Below are 14,659 nucleotides of genomic sequence, written 5' to 3'. Positions count from 1 at the left end.
GGGGCAATATTTATCTATTTGACTGGGAAAGTTATAGCCTTTCTGGCTCTTGATACACAACACATTTAGAGCAGAAAACATGCAGTATGCAGTTATGTGAATAGACCCTCTGAGCTTCCATCTTTGCTCTTTCACTTCTGACTCACTGTCTGGGCTCACTTCCTCTGAAACAAACCACAAAGGCTTACTGTTAGGAATTGACACCATATTAGGAACTGAGCTCTGTGGAGCTAGCATAGTGGGATGTCAGATAGACTCAGAAAAGACATGAAACAAGCAGCGTTTGCACTGTGCCCTGAAAATCCTCCAGACTGATGCTATTTATCCTTTGCATACACAAAACCCAAGGTGCTGCTTCGTAGCCATGTTTGTTTACTGGCACCCTGCTTCAATGAATAGGATGTTTTGTTTAGTATGTTGCTACTTTGGGAAGAATGTCGAGAATCATAAACGCAAATGTAATCATGTGAAGCAATCACAAACACAAATCCCAGAGAGCCATTTACATTAACCCAGAAGATAACCTTCTGGTAATCTTGTTTACAATGAACAGCTGAACGACAGATATAAAAGACGTGACAAAAGACAAGACATAGCCAGTTTTAAAAATACCTAGACTCTGAAGGCTTTGCAACTACTTTCTAACAGGCTGTATTAGCAGTTACAAGAAATTGTTCTCCTGACCTTTTCCAGAAAGAACATGAGGCCGAAAATACAGGCGCTTAAAGCTTTTCCCGGACGTGTTAAAGGAACCAAAGACAGGCAAAGCACATTCAAACGGTTAATGTCTATCATTTTCTCTCTCCATCGGCTAAAGGTCAAATTTCCTAAAAGAGTTATATCCACAAAACCTACACAGACTTGAAGTAGAAATCTGATGCTGCTCTCTGCTGTAGTGTAAACTTCTATTTAAATGGACTATAGTATATTTTCTAGTATCCATTTCTATTCATCATCAACACTGCTGTTTGCTGGAGTCTGGAATAGGCCTGTTGGCTGTGATGAAATTTTAGATTCATGAAATTTCCACAGCAATCTCCATCCCTGGAACACGTCAAGGGATTACCTGTGTGAATTATGTATGTCGAGCAGGAGAGCGAAAGGAAACGGCCAGTAGCTAATGATGAAGTTAACGCTTTAACATGAGTGTTTTGCTTTTATGGTAATTTGTCTCTAATTATCGATTTAACACCATACTTCTGCTGTAAATGCTGCAACTCGTGTCTTGTTCTAATGGCACTTATGTTTACAGCCAACCCTCCGTATTACCATTATTTCCAATGACTTTTCTTGGCTGAATTCTCTTTCTCTTTTTTTAATCCTGACATAGTTTACCAGAGTCTCATCAATAAATATCAGGTTCATCTTGCTTTGTGCGATCTGGGCTCAATTAAGAAGAATGAAATGAGCTTCAAGTTCTGTTTACTAAGGAGCTAAGCCTCTAAATGTTTCATTGCTCATTACAAGTTCCTTGTGATTGTGATCAAATATTTAAATTTATAATACGGTGCTTGAATTGAAAAGATACCCCAGAAACCTCAAAGGAAATCTGAAATATTGTACTGAAAACCCCCCCAAAACTTGTGCATAAGCCATCTTCATTTGGACTTAATTAATGCCAAAGAGGAAAATATTAAGTGTTATAGGACACTTGAACGTTTGAACTGTGAGTCAGCTTAAACACTGCCTTATGTACTGTAAGGAAGTGGTCAGAAGTAAAAAAAAAAAAAAAAAAGAAAAACTCACAGAGCTACAACAGTTAAAAATAACCTTTGGATTTTTATCAGTTAACACGCAGCAGCGTTTGAAATGTTCTATTGCATTCCTGAACAGCTAGTTGCAGCATGACAAATAATTTTTTGCATAAAAGTGGAAGTTTAAAAAAAAGAAAGAAAAAAAGTATATACAAAATCACTATAAAACTTCAACACTTAGTTTGATTTATAGAGATTCCTTCAAGCAACTTGCTAAAAAGACAGCAAGACTAGAATGCTACAGAGCTTAAAAGTCTAGTGCTGAAGCAAGGGTGTGCAACATTTGTTTTCCATAAGCAAATGAAGGGCCATGGAATGGACAGACGACACACATATTTCAGAATTATGGTAAAACTCCATGAAATGTAGTGCACACAGCAGACTATTTTACAGTAGGCTGTTTGTTGGCCTACAAAAGCATGTCTCTCTTTACAAAAGAAAAAAAACAAAAAACAAGAGCTTTCTCTTTAAAAATGTTGACTGTTTTGTAAAATTTACATACCATAATAGTACTAGTCCTCTTCATCCCATGTGAGACAGAGTGCACAATTGATTATATTTATGTTTGAGCTGACTGATATTGTCATGCAAAGATTACTTACATAAAACAATCCTCTGAAATGCTGTATAAACAACTAAATGAGCCTACATCCTTTCAACTGTATAATATGCATCACTGCAGAGGTCAAACACAGACTCAAATCAGACTGTTTTACACTCATCAAAAAGTAATATTTGTCTCCTAATTCAAACATTTATATGCTTGCAGTAAGAGGATAGAAGACTTAGGTAATATTTACCATATATTTAAAAAAGGGATTGTTTTGTACACATATACCAATATTGAATCATTTGACATGGCCATGGCAAGCATTAGTGGCACACCCTTTGTTGGAACCAAGTTAAACAGCAGTACAGACTCATTACAGTCATTCACGTTGAGATTCATTAACACAATGTTGTCTTTTAATTCATTTCTAAGCATTGTTTTGCTTTCTTTCCTGTATGTCGGAGGGATCAAGACACTTCATATTATGCTCAAATATATGTTGCGAGTATAGACAACTAGCTGTGACTTCCCAGAAGCTGACTGACAGTCTTAAAGGCGCAGGTTCCTTTTTCTGTGTCAAAAAGAATGAAGTGGCTCGAATATCTGTGTTCAGCCCTACAGGAGGCAAAACAGCAAACAGAAATACTTGATTACATACACACACGCGTGTGCACACACACAATCTTCTACAGCACCCTGAGCACGTGGGCTAGGGATTTGAGGACACACTTTTGTTGGTATTGGTAGACAGTCTATGCGTGCGAGTGTGCTGGACGCAGAACGTGAGCGTGATACCAGCCCCCCTGGGCTCAACATGAGTCATGTGTGTTACATAAGGCATACCGAGAGATAATACAGTTGCCATTAGCAATCCCCTCCTCCCTTGCTCAACGGCACATCTCCCTCGTTTTATACTCCTACTGTTGCTGTTTCTGACTCTTATAAACACACTATTTATTTAAGGAATTAAAGAAGAAAATCAATTAATGCATATAAACATCTGAGAGCCTTAAACCACTCCTTACACAGACACACACGCTCACAGGGTTACTTGCACTCTGTGGCAAAGACATCTGGCACATTTCACAAGCTGGCTATGTGTGGAAAGTGCATGTGAGTGTGAGTGTGGTTGTGTTTTGTGTGTATGTAGGGGGGAGGGGACTGGAAGATTGGAAGAGAAAAGAAAGCTGGCACAAGTGGAGGGGTTCAGCAAGTCCACAGCATCGACATTACACTTCTTTAGAGGAAACAAAGGACATCAGCTTTATAGTTCCTGTATTATGTTACTGTTTACCACGTGCAAGACCAAATTTCCCTCCATTAGACAACAATGAATTCAGTTTTAAAACCTGACACTTCCCAAATAATGTAGGACCTCAGGGTAAAACGCCAACCTGATCTGAGGGTTGTTGTGGGGCAATAACAAAAGTTGTCTAGCCGTGCCAAAAGCTCTCGGAGGGTTCTAAATGTCATGGTTGATTAAAACCTTATGACAGAAATGTGACCGCATCTCTCTGTTTCACTCGATAGGGGAGGAAAACTGTTGTGACTCATTAGGACAGTGAATGGATTCACAGAGCGTGTGGGACTGAGCTCTTAGCTGCCGCTCTGAACCTGACCAACCCAAGGGTAAAGGAAGACGATTTAATCTAACTGACCTGTGGGAGGAGGGGAAAATAACCTCAATCAATTCACAAGAGACAGGCAAAGATAACACTTTATTTGATGTGTATCGTGTGAGAGAAAAGGCAGAGAATTCAAAAAGCCATGAGCATGTGACTTACCTGATGCGTGACCATGAGGGAGCAGGATGAAGAGGAGGATAAGCACGGAGGCAGCCAGCCTGTGAGCTGGAGAGGAGGAGGAGGTAGAGGATGAAGAAGAGGAGGACAGGGCTCTCGTCTGAAACGCTACCATTCCATCGCACATCTTTTCCTCCGACAACCAGGGAGAGTCCTCTATGGCTTAACCTGTGCAGGCCACACAGACAGGAAGGGACAGAGAGGTATGAGGAGGGGGGAGGAAGAGCGCGGATTACTATCAACATTCAGCGAGGATTACGTAACCACAAGCAACACAGAGACAGGAGGGAATTAAGAGATAGCCACAGTGCACGGGCTGGAAGACAGAGTCACAAAGTGAAGCCCTGACCTGCATCTTATTAAACAGCAGCTGAATTCCTAATATTAATAACTGCATGAATGACTCTACGTCCATTTCCTCCTCATTTGTTTGATCTATTATTAGGATCCTCCAGCATTAGCCAGTGTTCCTCTTATCTCCACTCGATCCCTAATCTTGGCTCTGCCACAGCATCTAACCAAATAAACCAGACGTTAAAGTCCGTTGTAGATGATGTAACGAGATCACTCTTGCTGGTGAGTTAGCAACACTGGCGGCTGGGCATGGTGGAGACAGAGGCTAAAAATGTGTGTGAGAGAGAAAATTTGGGTGTGATTACAACTGCAACTTTTGCAAAGACCCAGATGACTGGGAAAAAGGAGTTTGTCTAAGAAAACCATCATCATGAAAGAAGTTTAATTTCCAGAAGATCATGTCTCACACTCTACTGTGCTGTTGAAGCAGTCAGCATCAGCAAAAATTCAGACATTTGTAAGGATATTATTTATATTTCATAATATTATTTATACATCTAAATAAACAGTGTTCTTAAAGATTTTTTTCATGCTATGTGTGCACCTCAACTGTGATTCTATTCCATACTGTTGGTTGTTTACTACAATGGAGTGTGATGGAAAATGTATGCAAAGATAATGGCAATAGGTGATGCATTCAGAAATGATTCCCATATTTTGTTTACCATATACTGTAAATTGGCAATGATATCAGTCTGTTCAGATTCCTTTTCCCTATACTACTTGGAGACGGAAAATACCGTAATACTTACGGATTATTTTTCTTGTATAAAAAAGTTTAATCAAAATCAGTGCTGTAATTTTTTTTTTAAAGGTAAGATGCAAATGCAAAAATCAGACACCTAGTTCTCTGGGCAGACAGCAAACAAAAGCATGAAGGACATCAAGAGTTACTGTGAGACATCTTTAAACAGTAATATGCAAATAGAGAGCAACAACCTCATCCTCTCTCCACCAATATCTCTCCATGATACCAACTTAAATAACTTCCTAAAAGCATTTGTTGGTTGATTGAGGTGATACGATGCAACACACCATTACGTAAATGAGATGCAGATGCACATAGAGCTGTTTATGTTGCATCAGAGGGATAAGGATGAAGTAGAAGTGGCTCTGTTCTGTGGGAAACTAGATGGCCTGCAGGCAGAATATTCTCAAGAGGAGGCAGAGGCCCATTACATTTCCACAAGGCTGCGAAGCTAATGCCTACAGTAATGGCATGGCTGCACTTAGAGAGCCGCAAATTTAATTGCTGATCTGCTGGATGGCCACTGGCACTGACACAGCATATGATCTGGACTGTGTAGAAGAAAGTAACTGTAAGGACATATACACTATATACTGGAATCTTATTACGTTTTTCAGGTACAGGATGCAGATATGACAGTTTAATTAAAATATAGCTGCTTCCTCATTGCTTCACTAAGAAGTCAATGAGAGTCATGTGTTTTTTAGTGTGCTTTCTGCATCAAGGTGATTAGATAGGTTCTAATTAACTTCAACATTGTATTTCTAATCGCCTGTGTTTTAGCATTTGAGTGCTCTGGACAGGGCTATATTCCAAATTTCCAACACAAACAAGGGAAAGCAGCCCACCCACTGCCTGCCATCTTTCTGATGCCCCTAAGAGTGGGATGAAGAGTCATACCTGACTGTGGCGCAAGCCAGTGGGAAACAGTGACGTAAGTCAATTTTGGCAGGACAGTCTGGGCACTGCATTGAGCCAAAGGGCAGCTAGTCAAAAGCACATGCAATGGATCTGTGCCAGCCATTTGATCCATAGATGCTTTCTCATTTGTCCATGCTGGCTGCTATTGTCGGGTTATATAGAGGCCCTTCATTATCTTTTTGACAGATGAATGTCAATTTTAGAAGTATCAAGGACAAACTGCACAAAGGAAAGACAAAAAACTGCAATTGTTGAGGTTTAAATAACTGCTTAGGGCTGCATTTAAAATGCAGGACTGACCTCCTGAAAAAGCTGAGGGCATAGTATTGACCAGCCAGAATGTCTACAAAGTGAAAACTAAAGCAGAATTAGCTTAATTGCTTTCACACAAGAGAGTCTGAAAAAGGAGAAAGTCATTAAGTCTGTTCTAGGGTATCCTAAAAAGCACAGCTTCCAATTAGCTATAACAAGACATTTTCACAACATGAAAGGAATTTTTGCACATCTTCTAATGCACTGACTTTATGTTCACATATTTAATTGATTAATAACAGAGCAGGCAGGTTGACAGCTAAAAGCACAGGAATACTTTAAGTCTGGATGTCAACCTGCCTTGCAAATGTGTGGGTTTCCTGTCAAATGCAGCAAAAGCTGTTAAGCTTGAAACATCACATTATAGAATGTGCTTCTATTTTCAACCTCAAGTTTCCTGAAACACCTTTTTTTTAATCAACCTGCACACAAAAACACTTCCTGCCAGAAGCTGCACAGTACTAACAAAGCAATTGAGACCGAAACTAAAGTACAGTGTCTTTAAAGATAGCAAATATTAGAAATCAAACCAATATAAATGGTTGACTTCTAAATGAATTATTAGAGTATAACTACTTTACATTATACTATTATACTAAATATCACTATCAAATTATATATACCAACAAAAAGGCAACTAAAAGGAAAAAACTGTGTGAGTTTCAGAAAACATACCAACCCCCCATAAAAATGAGATACAGTAAACAATACTGTAACAGCATTCTGAGGCAGGAGGACAGGAAGTGGCAAGAACAGCCAACCAACAAAACTGGTACGGGCAGTTCTAGCTTGCCATTAAGTTAATAGACAAGGAAGTCTATTGACCAAAATTTTCAATCTGCACCACAAAGTCTGATTAAGAAGACTAAGGATGCAACGATCCAATATTGTAATCAGATATTGACTTGTAAAGCTGGATCGCATATCAGTGACAACTTCCCAGTCTCTGCACCAATCTATTCAAATCTTTTAACTGTTGTTCTATGTTTATGTCGCCATGCGACAGCAGCAGAGCTGAAAAGAGCTAACAGCAAAAGAGCAAGCGATTTGGATGTATTTCATGCCTGCTAAACTGACAGCTTTTCTTTATACGTTTTTCATTACGTGCAAACTGTGGTCACGTGAAAAGCTCAGACAACGAAATGTTTTTTGTCTTCTCTCCCTTTTAGTTTTGCTCTCGTTATCTGTGCTGGGAGAGACATTATATAAAGTAGAAACTAGAAGGATGTTGTTTCGGTAAGCTTTTATTACACTTACAGTAACACACTGTGAACTAGATTAATATTTCACTTCAGCTATCTCTTGTCAGTTCCGCATTGTGTGTGTACAAAGAGGCAAAAAAAAAAAAAAAAGACGGAAAAAAAAGCCCTAAATAAACTAGAAACTACCATGACTTTCTCTTTAATTGAGTGGAAATGAGATGTTGGCAAAAAAGATATATAAAATTGTAACTTCAGTTGTTTTTGGTCTGTTCTTTTATGCATTACTTTACTAAAAAAAAAAACAATTAGGTAAGTTTATATTCTTCAACAAATTCATCCATCAAGTTTTATTTTACAACATTAGAAAATAAAATCTTTGTGTAAAGCCCAATAAAAGGATGATTCCCAGTCTCTTTTTCAGTGTGAGGAAAAAAGGTGTGGTAATTTAACACTGGACCTGGATAAGTACTCTGTCTTAGCAGATACCCAAAACCAAGGAATGGCTATCAAATGGAAAAAACTGGATCATGACATCCCTCAAGTTTAAAACTGCACTTCATAAGTCATTTAGACATTTCTTGGTCGTTTATCTCATTCCATGTGTTACATCTGTAGGCCATACTTAGGTCTAGCACATTAAAGAAGTTGAGGTTTTAAAAACATAAACACATTTTCAGAGTGTGTAGTCTTGAACTTTGGGGGGAAAAAACTATGTAACTCTCCACTTGAGACACCAATGAGCCAACCAGGCAGTCAGCAGACTGCTACTGCAGTTTTTCAGCTGCCCGAGGCTCCTGGAATGCAAAGGGAGCCAAGGAGAGAGCAGCAGCACAGGCATGTGTCCGGGAACAGAGAGGACTCAGTGCGCCAAAGAAACAGCCCAGAGGAGATTTCCATCCGATAGCCCTCCATGCTACTGCTGCTGCTGGTAGAGCCTACGTGGGCCTATGAAGGGAGCCCAGAAACGGGGCTCTGCATGGCAGAAGAGAAAGGACCCTTTGTTATTAAGTACGATAGTGTTAAACCCCACAGTGCCTCAGCATCCCTCTGTACTGCCGCAAGGAAAGAGAGAGAGACACAGAGAAAGATGAAGGAGAGAAAGAAGAAGAAACAAGGGAAAAAGGGGGAAATATGATAGTGGTGAAAGATGAGGAAAGGATTTAAGGCAAAAGCAGTACTCTCATTTATACTCACAATGTGTTTTCTCTAGGTATGTTGTCAAAACAGAAAACGCCCCCAAACTCAGGGCCCGGAGTTATAAAAATTTCACTGCAGTTACATAATGTCCTTTAAACTAAGAACCATTAAAGCTTCACATTGTATATCCATTATTCTGCGGATGCTAGGGCTTGTACAATGCATGAAAACAAAACTAGTCAGTCTAAACAATGGGGGAAATAAATAAATAAATTAAGAACATGAGTGAGTTCAGCAAAGAAAAACAGCCTTTCATCTCACGCCTTAATTCTGTTGAAAAAAACCTATCCAACAAAAATAAGCTCTAGGAATTAGACGCAAACATTTGGGTATCGCTGAACAACAACTAGCAGGAGTGACAGCATTATGAAATATTGGGAAATTTTGGGGCAATAAGCCCATCATATTAGTGAATGTATTGAAGTCTTTTCACATAAAACATGAGCTGACAGCAGATGGAAGCTGTAAGCTGGATTTTTAAAGAGCAGACCGAGCGAGGGATGGGCACAAACAACTTACTGTTGAACCTTGACCTGCTCAATAAAGTAGCCAGTAGGCAGGAAAGTGCTATTCACAGCATGTTGTACACATGTTAGAGTAAATCATTTAACTAGCGTGATAAAAATGTTTTGCACATAACTGAAACATATTAATAAAAAACAAAATCTTTTGAAAAAGACAAAAACTTTGGTACATGTTTAAAAAGTCTGGGATGTCTACATGATATGAAATGCTGTATTTATATTAAAACAAAAATAGAACGGTAAAAATGATTACAAAATATGATAACTGGGCTGAAAATCGGAGCTTAAATAAAGGGCTACTGTACGGTATATGTTATGAAACGACCAAAACAATAAGAAGGTGGCGCACAGAGATCGGATCAAAACATTTCTCAGCCTTGTATTATCAAGAGACCACAATAGGAAATTGAACCTGAATACTTCCCAGACTCTGATCTTCAGTATAAACACAACAGTTCACATCTGAACTTCCCTGCTCTCCGCTTTGGGTCAAGTGTCACATCTTACCCTTTCCCTAGTAACAGGAAACGACTCAAAAAAAAAGTTTTACTGGAACAAAAGCGTGGGGTGGGAAACTGCACTGCTGGGAATGAGAGACCCCCCCAGCGCAAACACACACACACACACACACACACACACACACACACACACACACACACAAATAATAGCTCAAAGATGCATCTCTGCAACTGTATCAAATGTGGTCAGCTGGCTCTTTTTAGCAGTCCTACGGCAGTCACACGCTTCAACACGTGCAACTGTACAGTGAGGTATTTAAACAAAGAGTGTGGTGGGCTGCCAATGCCACGGGAACAAAACAAAAAAAAAGCTGAATAAAAAGAGAAAACAACACGATTCAAACAAGCAATACACCTGGATGTACCCGGTTCTTCACCGACTCAGCCTCTTATGTACGCACCATAAACAACACAATACAAGCAGACTTCTTGCTTCCTCGTTCCTTTTTTTGTTCACATGACCAGCTGTAACGTTGTTACAGTGGGTAACTGTTAGACGGGACTCACCAGCTACCACAGACAATTTGCTCTTTGTTTCACTGTATCTGACAAGTCAAGGTGAGATATTTCCACAGATTCAAACTTATATCCAAGAGACCGTCAGAGAAAAAAAATATGACATTTAGCCAAACAGTAACTACGTTTATCATACGCTAGCTTAGTTTAATAATCGACCTCGTTTGTTAAACAAAAATAAAAGGAAAAAAATCAAACTAATTACTTACACTAACGAGTTAGTAAGCGTGACCCTAAGATTGGTTACGCTTTTCCTGGTTATTATTATAATTATTATGTAATGACCAAATACTGACGGGCAGAGAGAGACAGAAAGAAAGACAGAGACAGAAGAGAGAAGACCAAGAGCTCTCGTGTGGCCTGTGTGTGCTTAGCTGGCGAAAATACGTTCAAGACTCACCAACGTAAAGGTTACCAGCGGCGGCGAGCCCTCCTCTCTTACATTCACATTCGAGGCATTAAGGACTGTATAAATGGAGACGCTCGGACCTGAGTATAGAAATATAAAAATACGACGTCCTCGGCGTCAAGTTCCGTCAGTGCCGTTCCGCTCGTCCCCTGTCCTCGACTCAGCCAGCTCTTTATTTTAGGTGAGCGGAAACACTCGCTGTGAGAACTCTACGGGGCTGACTGGCTCTCGCGCGGTGTCCATGGCTACCTCTGTAAAAAAGGGCGGATCCATGGGTTGTCAAGTCACTGGGCCGGATTTCAAAATAAAAGCGCAGAGTTTTGGTGAAGGGAAACAAAAGAATCACTAAAAAAAGAATCAAACAAAAGGACAATAAAAATGCAAATGCTTAACTGTATGCTACAGTTGCATGTAGTTTTTATAAAGTCGTATGAGCCAACAGATTTGGGTTAATAAATATCTGATATCCCGAGATATCAGCTTCAAGAGATAAAAAGCCAAATATTATCAGAGAATTAGTAATAATCGAAAATAATATTCACCTGTTTATCAGTTATGCTTTATGAGATGACAGTAAAATACTGTAAAAATGACTGTAAAGATTTTTCATTTTGTTAACATTCTACAATATATCTAGTATGTAATATCTAATTTTATAACATACTATTTGTCAATTAACATTTAACGTTATGACATGAATTAGGGAAGAATGGAATAATGTGATGTTCCTGTGTTTCCACAGAATCTAAAATGCTAAGAATAGAAAAGAATAGTCCAGAGGGGTTGTGGACATGTTAATAGATTCTTTATTTGTGTGCGCCTTGCATTTTTCATGTTTGAATTATTATACTTTTTTCATGCATAGGTGTTTTTTAATTTATTTGTTAATTTAAAGGTTTGCTCTTTCTGATGATCTCTTTAACAGAATGCTAGTGCCTGTCTGTCTCCCCTTTACTGGGGAGACAGACATATATACATCAACCATGCTTTAAAAACAAATACATTCTGGACATTACTATTATATCACAGGTAAAGTGTGAGATTATGTAAATGTATTAGTATTTGAATTATCTCCCAGGGTTTATATCTAATGAATAATTTTCCCGATGATTTCTGCAGAGGCAACCAACAATGCCTTGGTTGGTGCCTCTGTGAGTGTGTCATTAGATCTTTTGATGTGATTTTTGTTTATTGGTTTTGATGCTACAGCGAAAGAACATCCCAGTGTGTATTAACTCAGATGGCTGGTTCTTAAACTGAGGAGGCAATGCATAGACACATGATCTAAATGTCTGCCTTTATGCAATATGCCTGTAAGAAGAAGGCAGGAAACGAGTGGGAAAATGTTTGCTTTCATTCGCTTAGAGGAGAAATGTGAGATCTTTGAGATTTCTCATTATAGCTAAATGCAGTTTACACATCACTGTAACGTCACTCAGCTCTGCAGATCATGAAGTTTTACTGCAAATATGGATGAAAGAGGGTAGTCACTCCTTTTAAACCCCTTATGTTACTACAGCTTACCATAAGAAAGTTGATCAATTCTTTGCAAACATCACTGCCTATAGATCAAAAAACATTTAACCAATTCTGTCATCCACTTTTAAAGAATGGTTGTCCTAAAGAGAAAAAAAAATTAAATACCGATAAAGAAGTCATGGAAACCAAATAAGGTCTCACTGAGTGATTTTAAATTGGATGATATTAACCAGAATTATCTTTAATGTGAGTTTAATTTCATCCCTATCATACAGTAATCTCTCTTATCCTCTTAAATCCATTCGAGTCACGTGAATAATTTCCTTTTAAATCCCTCAGAGTCCAATAAGAGATCACTAATTTTGACGACTGTTTAATGTTTTGCCAACGTGTTGTGTCTGCATAGCTTTTAAAACACATTTTTAAAATTTACCCTTTCCAGTTTTTCTTAAATTTGGATGCCGTCCTAATCCCTACTCACACCTTTGTCATGTTTTAATTTCCCCTCTTTCCATAAAAGTTTCCTTTCTCTTCTCCTCTCCCCGAGAAGAAATCTCCTTGATAACAGAGGCCCAAGTAAAGGTCAGCCAGTTATAGGATTATGCTAAGACTCCAGTTTGACACCTAGACATGCCACTGAGTCTTGTAAAGAAACTCATACCCAGGAGAGAAACAAGAAGCAGGACACCCACTGTCCAACCGCTTTGTTCATAAAAATTAAAATGTATGCAATAAGGTGGTTTAACAACTAATATCTCTCGCTCTACATTGAAATACATTAGATAAGTAAATGAGATATGACTTATCATGTTCTGTTCTGGATTTGTGTTCACACAGATAAGACTGGGGCATGCTCTGGATGCAAATGTCTATTCTGTGTTAAGATATATGTATATATAACAAGTGCTAGTCTTGTACAGAAGACCGCAGGCTATATGTAAAGTAGCCTGTATTATCTTTGAGTGAGACTGTGCATTAGAAGCCTGTACTAGTGCTGACATCTAGTGGCTCCATCGACTACTTACCTACATGTATAGGTATTTTACTTCATGATATTTGCTGGAAAAAAAGAAAGATCTCCGTATAAATTACTTTATCATTAGAAATGTGTTAATTTACACTCATTTACATTCTAGTGTCGTGATAAAAATAGATGATTACTGGTATTTAGTTATATAAATGAGTTGCCCCATAATCTGTCAAGGAAATCTCAGACATATTTCTCATGAATGATTTTAAATTGTAAGTATGTATCCTTTATTTATCCATAAAAAAACAGGAACTGACATTAAAACTGTATGTGAATGTGAACGTCTATGTGAATGAATGTGCAGCAGAAATTGCGACAAATTTTACATAAATTTTCTGTAAGGATATTTTAAGTAGCCAAAAATGATTGAACTGATTATACTGTAGAAAACTGAGTAGGTACAATAACGTAGACTCATGAACACACTTGCAAAACAGGCAATTTTGTTATTTTTATATAAACACTTTGTAATTCCAGTTGACTACAGGTTACCAACATAAGCAAATACATTAGGCATAAAATCGTATAGAAACATTAGAAATCACGCTATAGCAGACGATCGCTTTTTGACACATCACCTGGTTCAAAATATTATGGACGGTTACATTGCGGATGGTGGGGGCGGTGGTGATAACAATTCTTCTCAAACTGTCATGAAATAAAAATGTCTCTCACTTTTGACATTTTGAAAGGCATATTTAGAAAACCAGGGTAAAAAAGAGCGTTACACTAACGCAATACAAACACGACAATGCTACAGGTGATCTTAAATCGTACCCCCGACGCCCCCGTTTTTATAAGTGGCTGCTTCCGCTTGCTGCTACTTCCGTTGGCGTCGATTTTGTACATTAAAGCTTTAAGGCTGGACAGGTACGGTCAGACTGGAGAGGGGGTTTGTAAATTCTGATATTGATATAAACATTTTGACCTGATTTTAGCCTGTTGGTTGCCCACAACTATAGCTAGCCCAAACAATGAAAGCAACTCAAGTTAGCTTGTTTGTGTTTTCTACCCTTGTTGTTTTGTCAACCGGAGAAAACGAAAGAATTTCTTGACCTTTCACCCAGTTAAACATTACTGTGTGACGCCGTGTGGCTGCTCAATCTCAGCGTGACACCAGCCTTTCCCATCAACCGATGACCATCAAACCATTTCTTCAGAATCAGAATCAGAATGGGGTTTATTGCCAAATGTTGAGCAGGTTTACAACATTAGGAAATTGCTGCGGTGCTTCAGTGCAAACATGGTGTCATAAATAACACTTAAATAGACATGGAAAAAATAAAAGTAGGGATAAGAATTAAGAGTGCTACGTGGAAAGATATGTGCATGAGATATACATG

General features: G+C 38.6%; 2 protein-coding genes across 4 annotated transcripts in view; one reads left to right on the top strand and one right to left on the bottom strand.

Moving 5' to 3' along the window:
- Positions 1–11,066, bottom strand: part of susd6 (sushi domain containing 6) — a 31,627-nt gene extending 20,561 nt beyond the window's left edge. The window contains exons 1-2 of the mRNA XM_005737301.1: positions 10,799–11,066; positions 4,089–4,274 (exon numbers count right to left, since the gene is read on the bottom strand). Coding sequence (XP_005737358.1) covers positions 4,089–4,233 — 145 coding nt within the window. The 5' untranslated portion in view covers positions 4,234–4,274; positions 10,799–11,066. The remainder of the gene's footprint in view (positions 1–4,088; positions 4,275–10,798) is intronic.
- Positions 10,329–14,659, top strand: part of LOC102201915 (acyl-coenzyme A thioesterase 1-like) — an 8,507-nt gene continuing 4,176 nt past the window's right edge. Inside the window, exon 1 of one of the 3 annotated variants that reach the window (XM_013911896.1) lies at positions 10,329–10,440. The gene's annotated coding sequence lies outside the window, so the exon portion shown is untranslated. Of the gene's footprint in view, positions 10,441–14,124; positions 14,209–14,659 lie in introns of those variants that run through there. The other 2 variants (XM_013911895.1, XM_005737302.2) reach the window with 2 other exon arrangements.

The sequence above is a fragment of the Pundamilia nyererei genome, unplaced genomic scaffold, assembly GCF_000239375.1.
Source record: "Pundamilia nyererei isolate P.nyererei 1_Seehausen unplaced genomic scaffold, PunNye1.0 scaffold00074, whole genome shotgun sequence".
Lineage (NCBI taxonomy): Eukaryota > Metazoa > Chordata > Actinopteri > Cichliformes > Cichlidae > Pundamilia > Pundamilia nyererei.
This window is presented reverse-complemented; position numbering and strand designations above follow the sequence as displayed.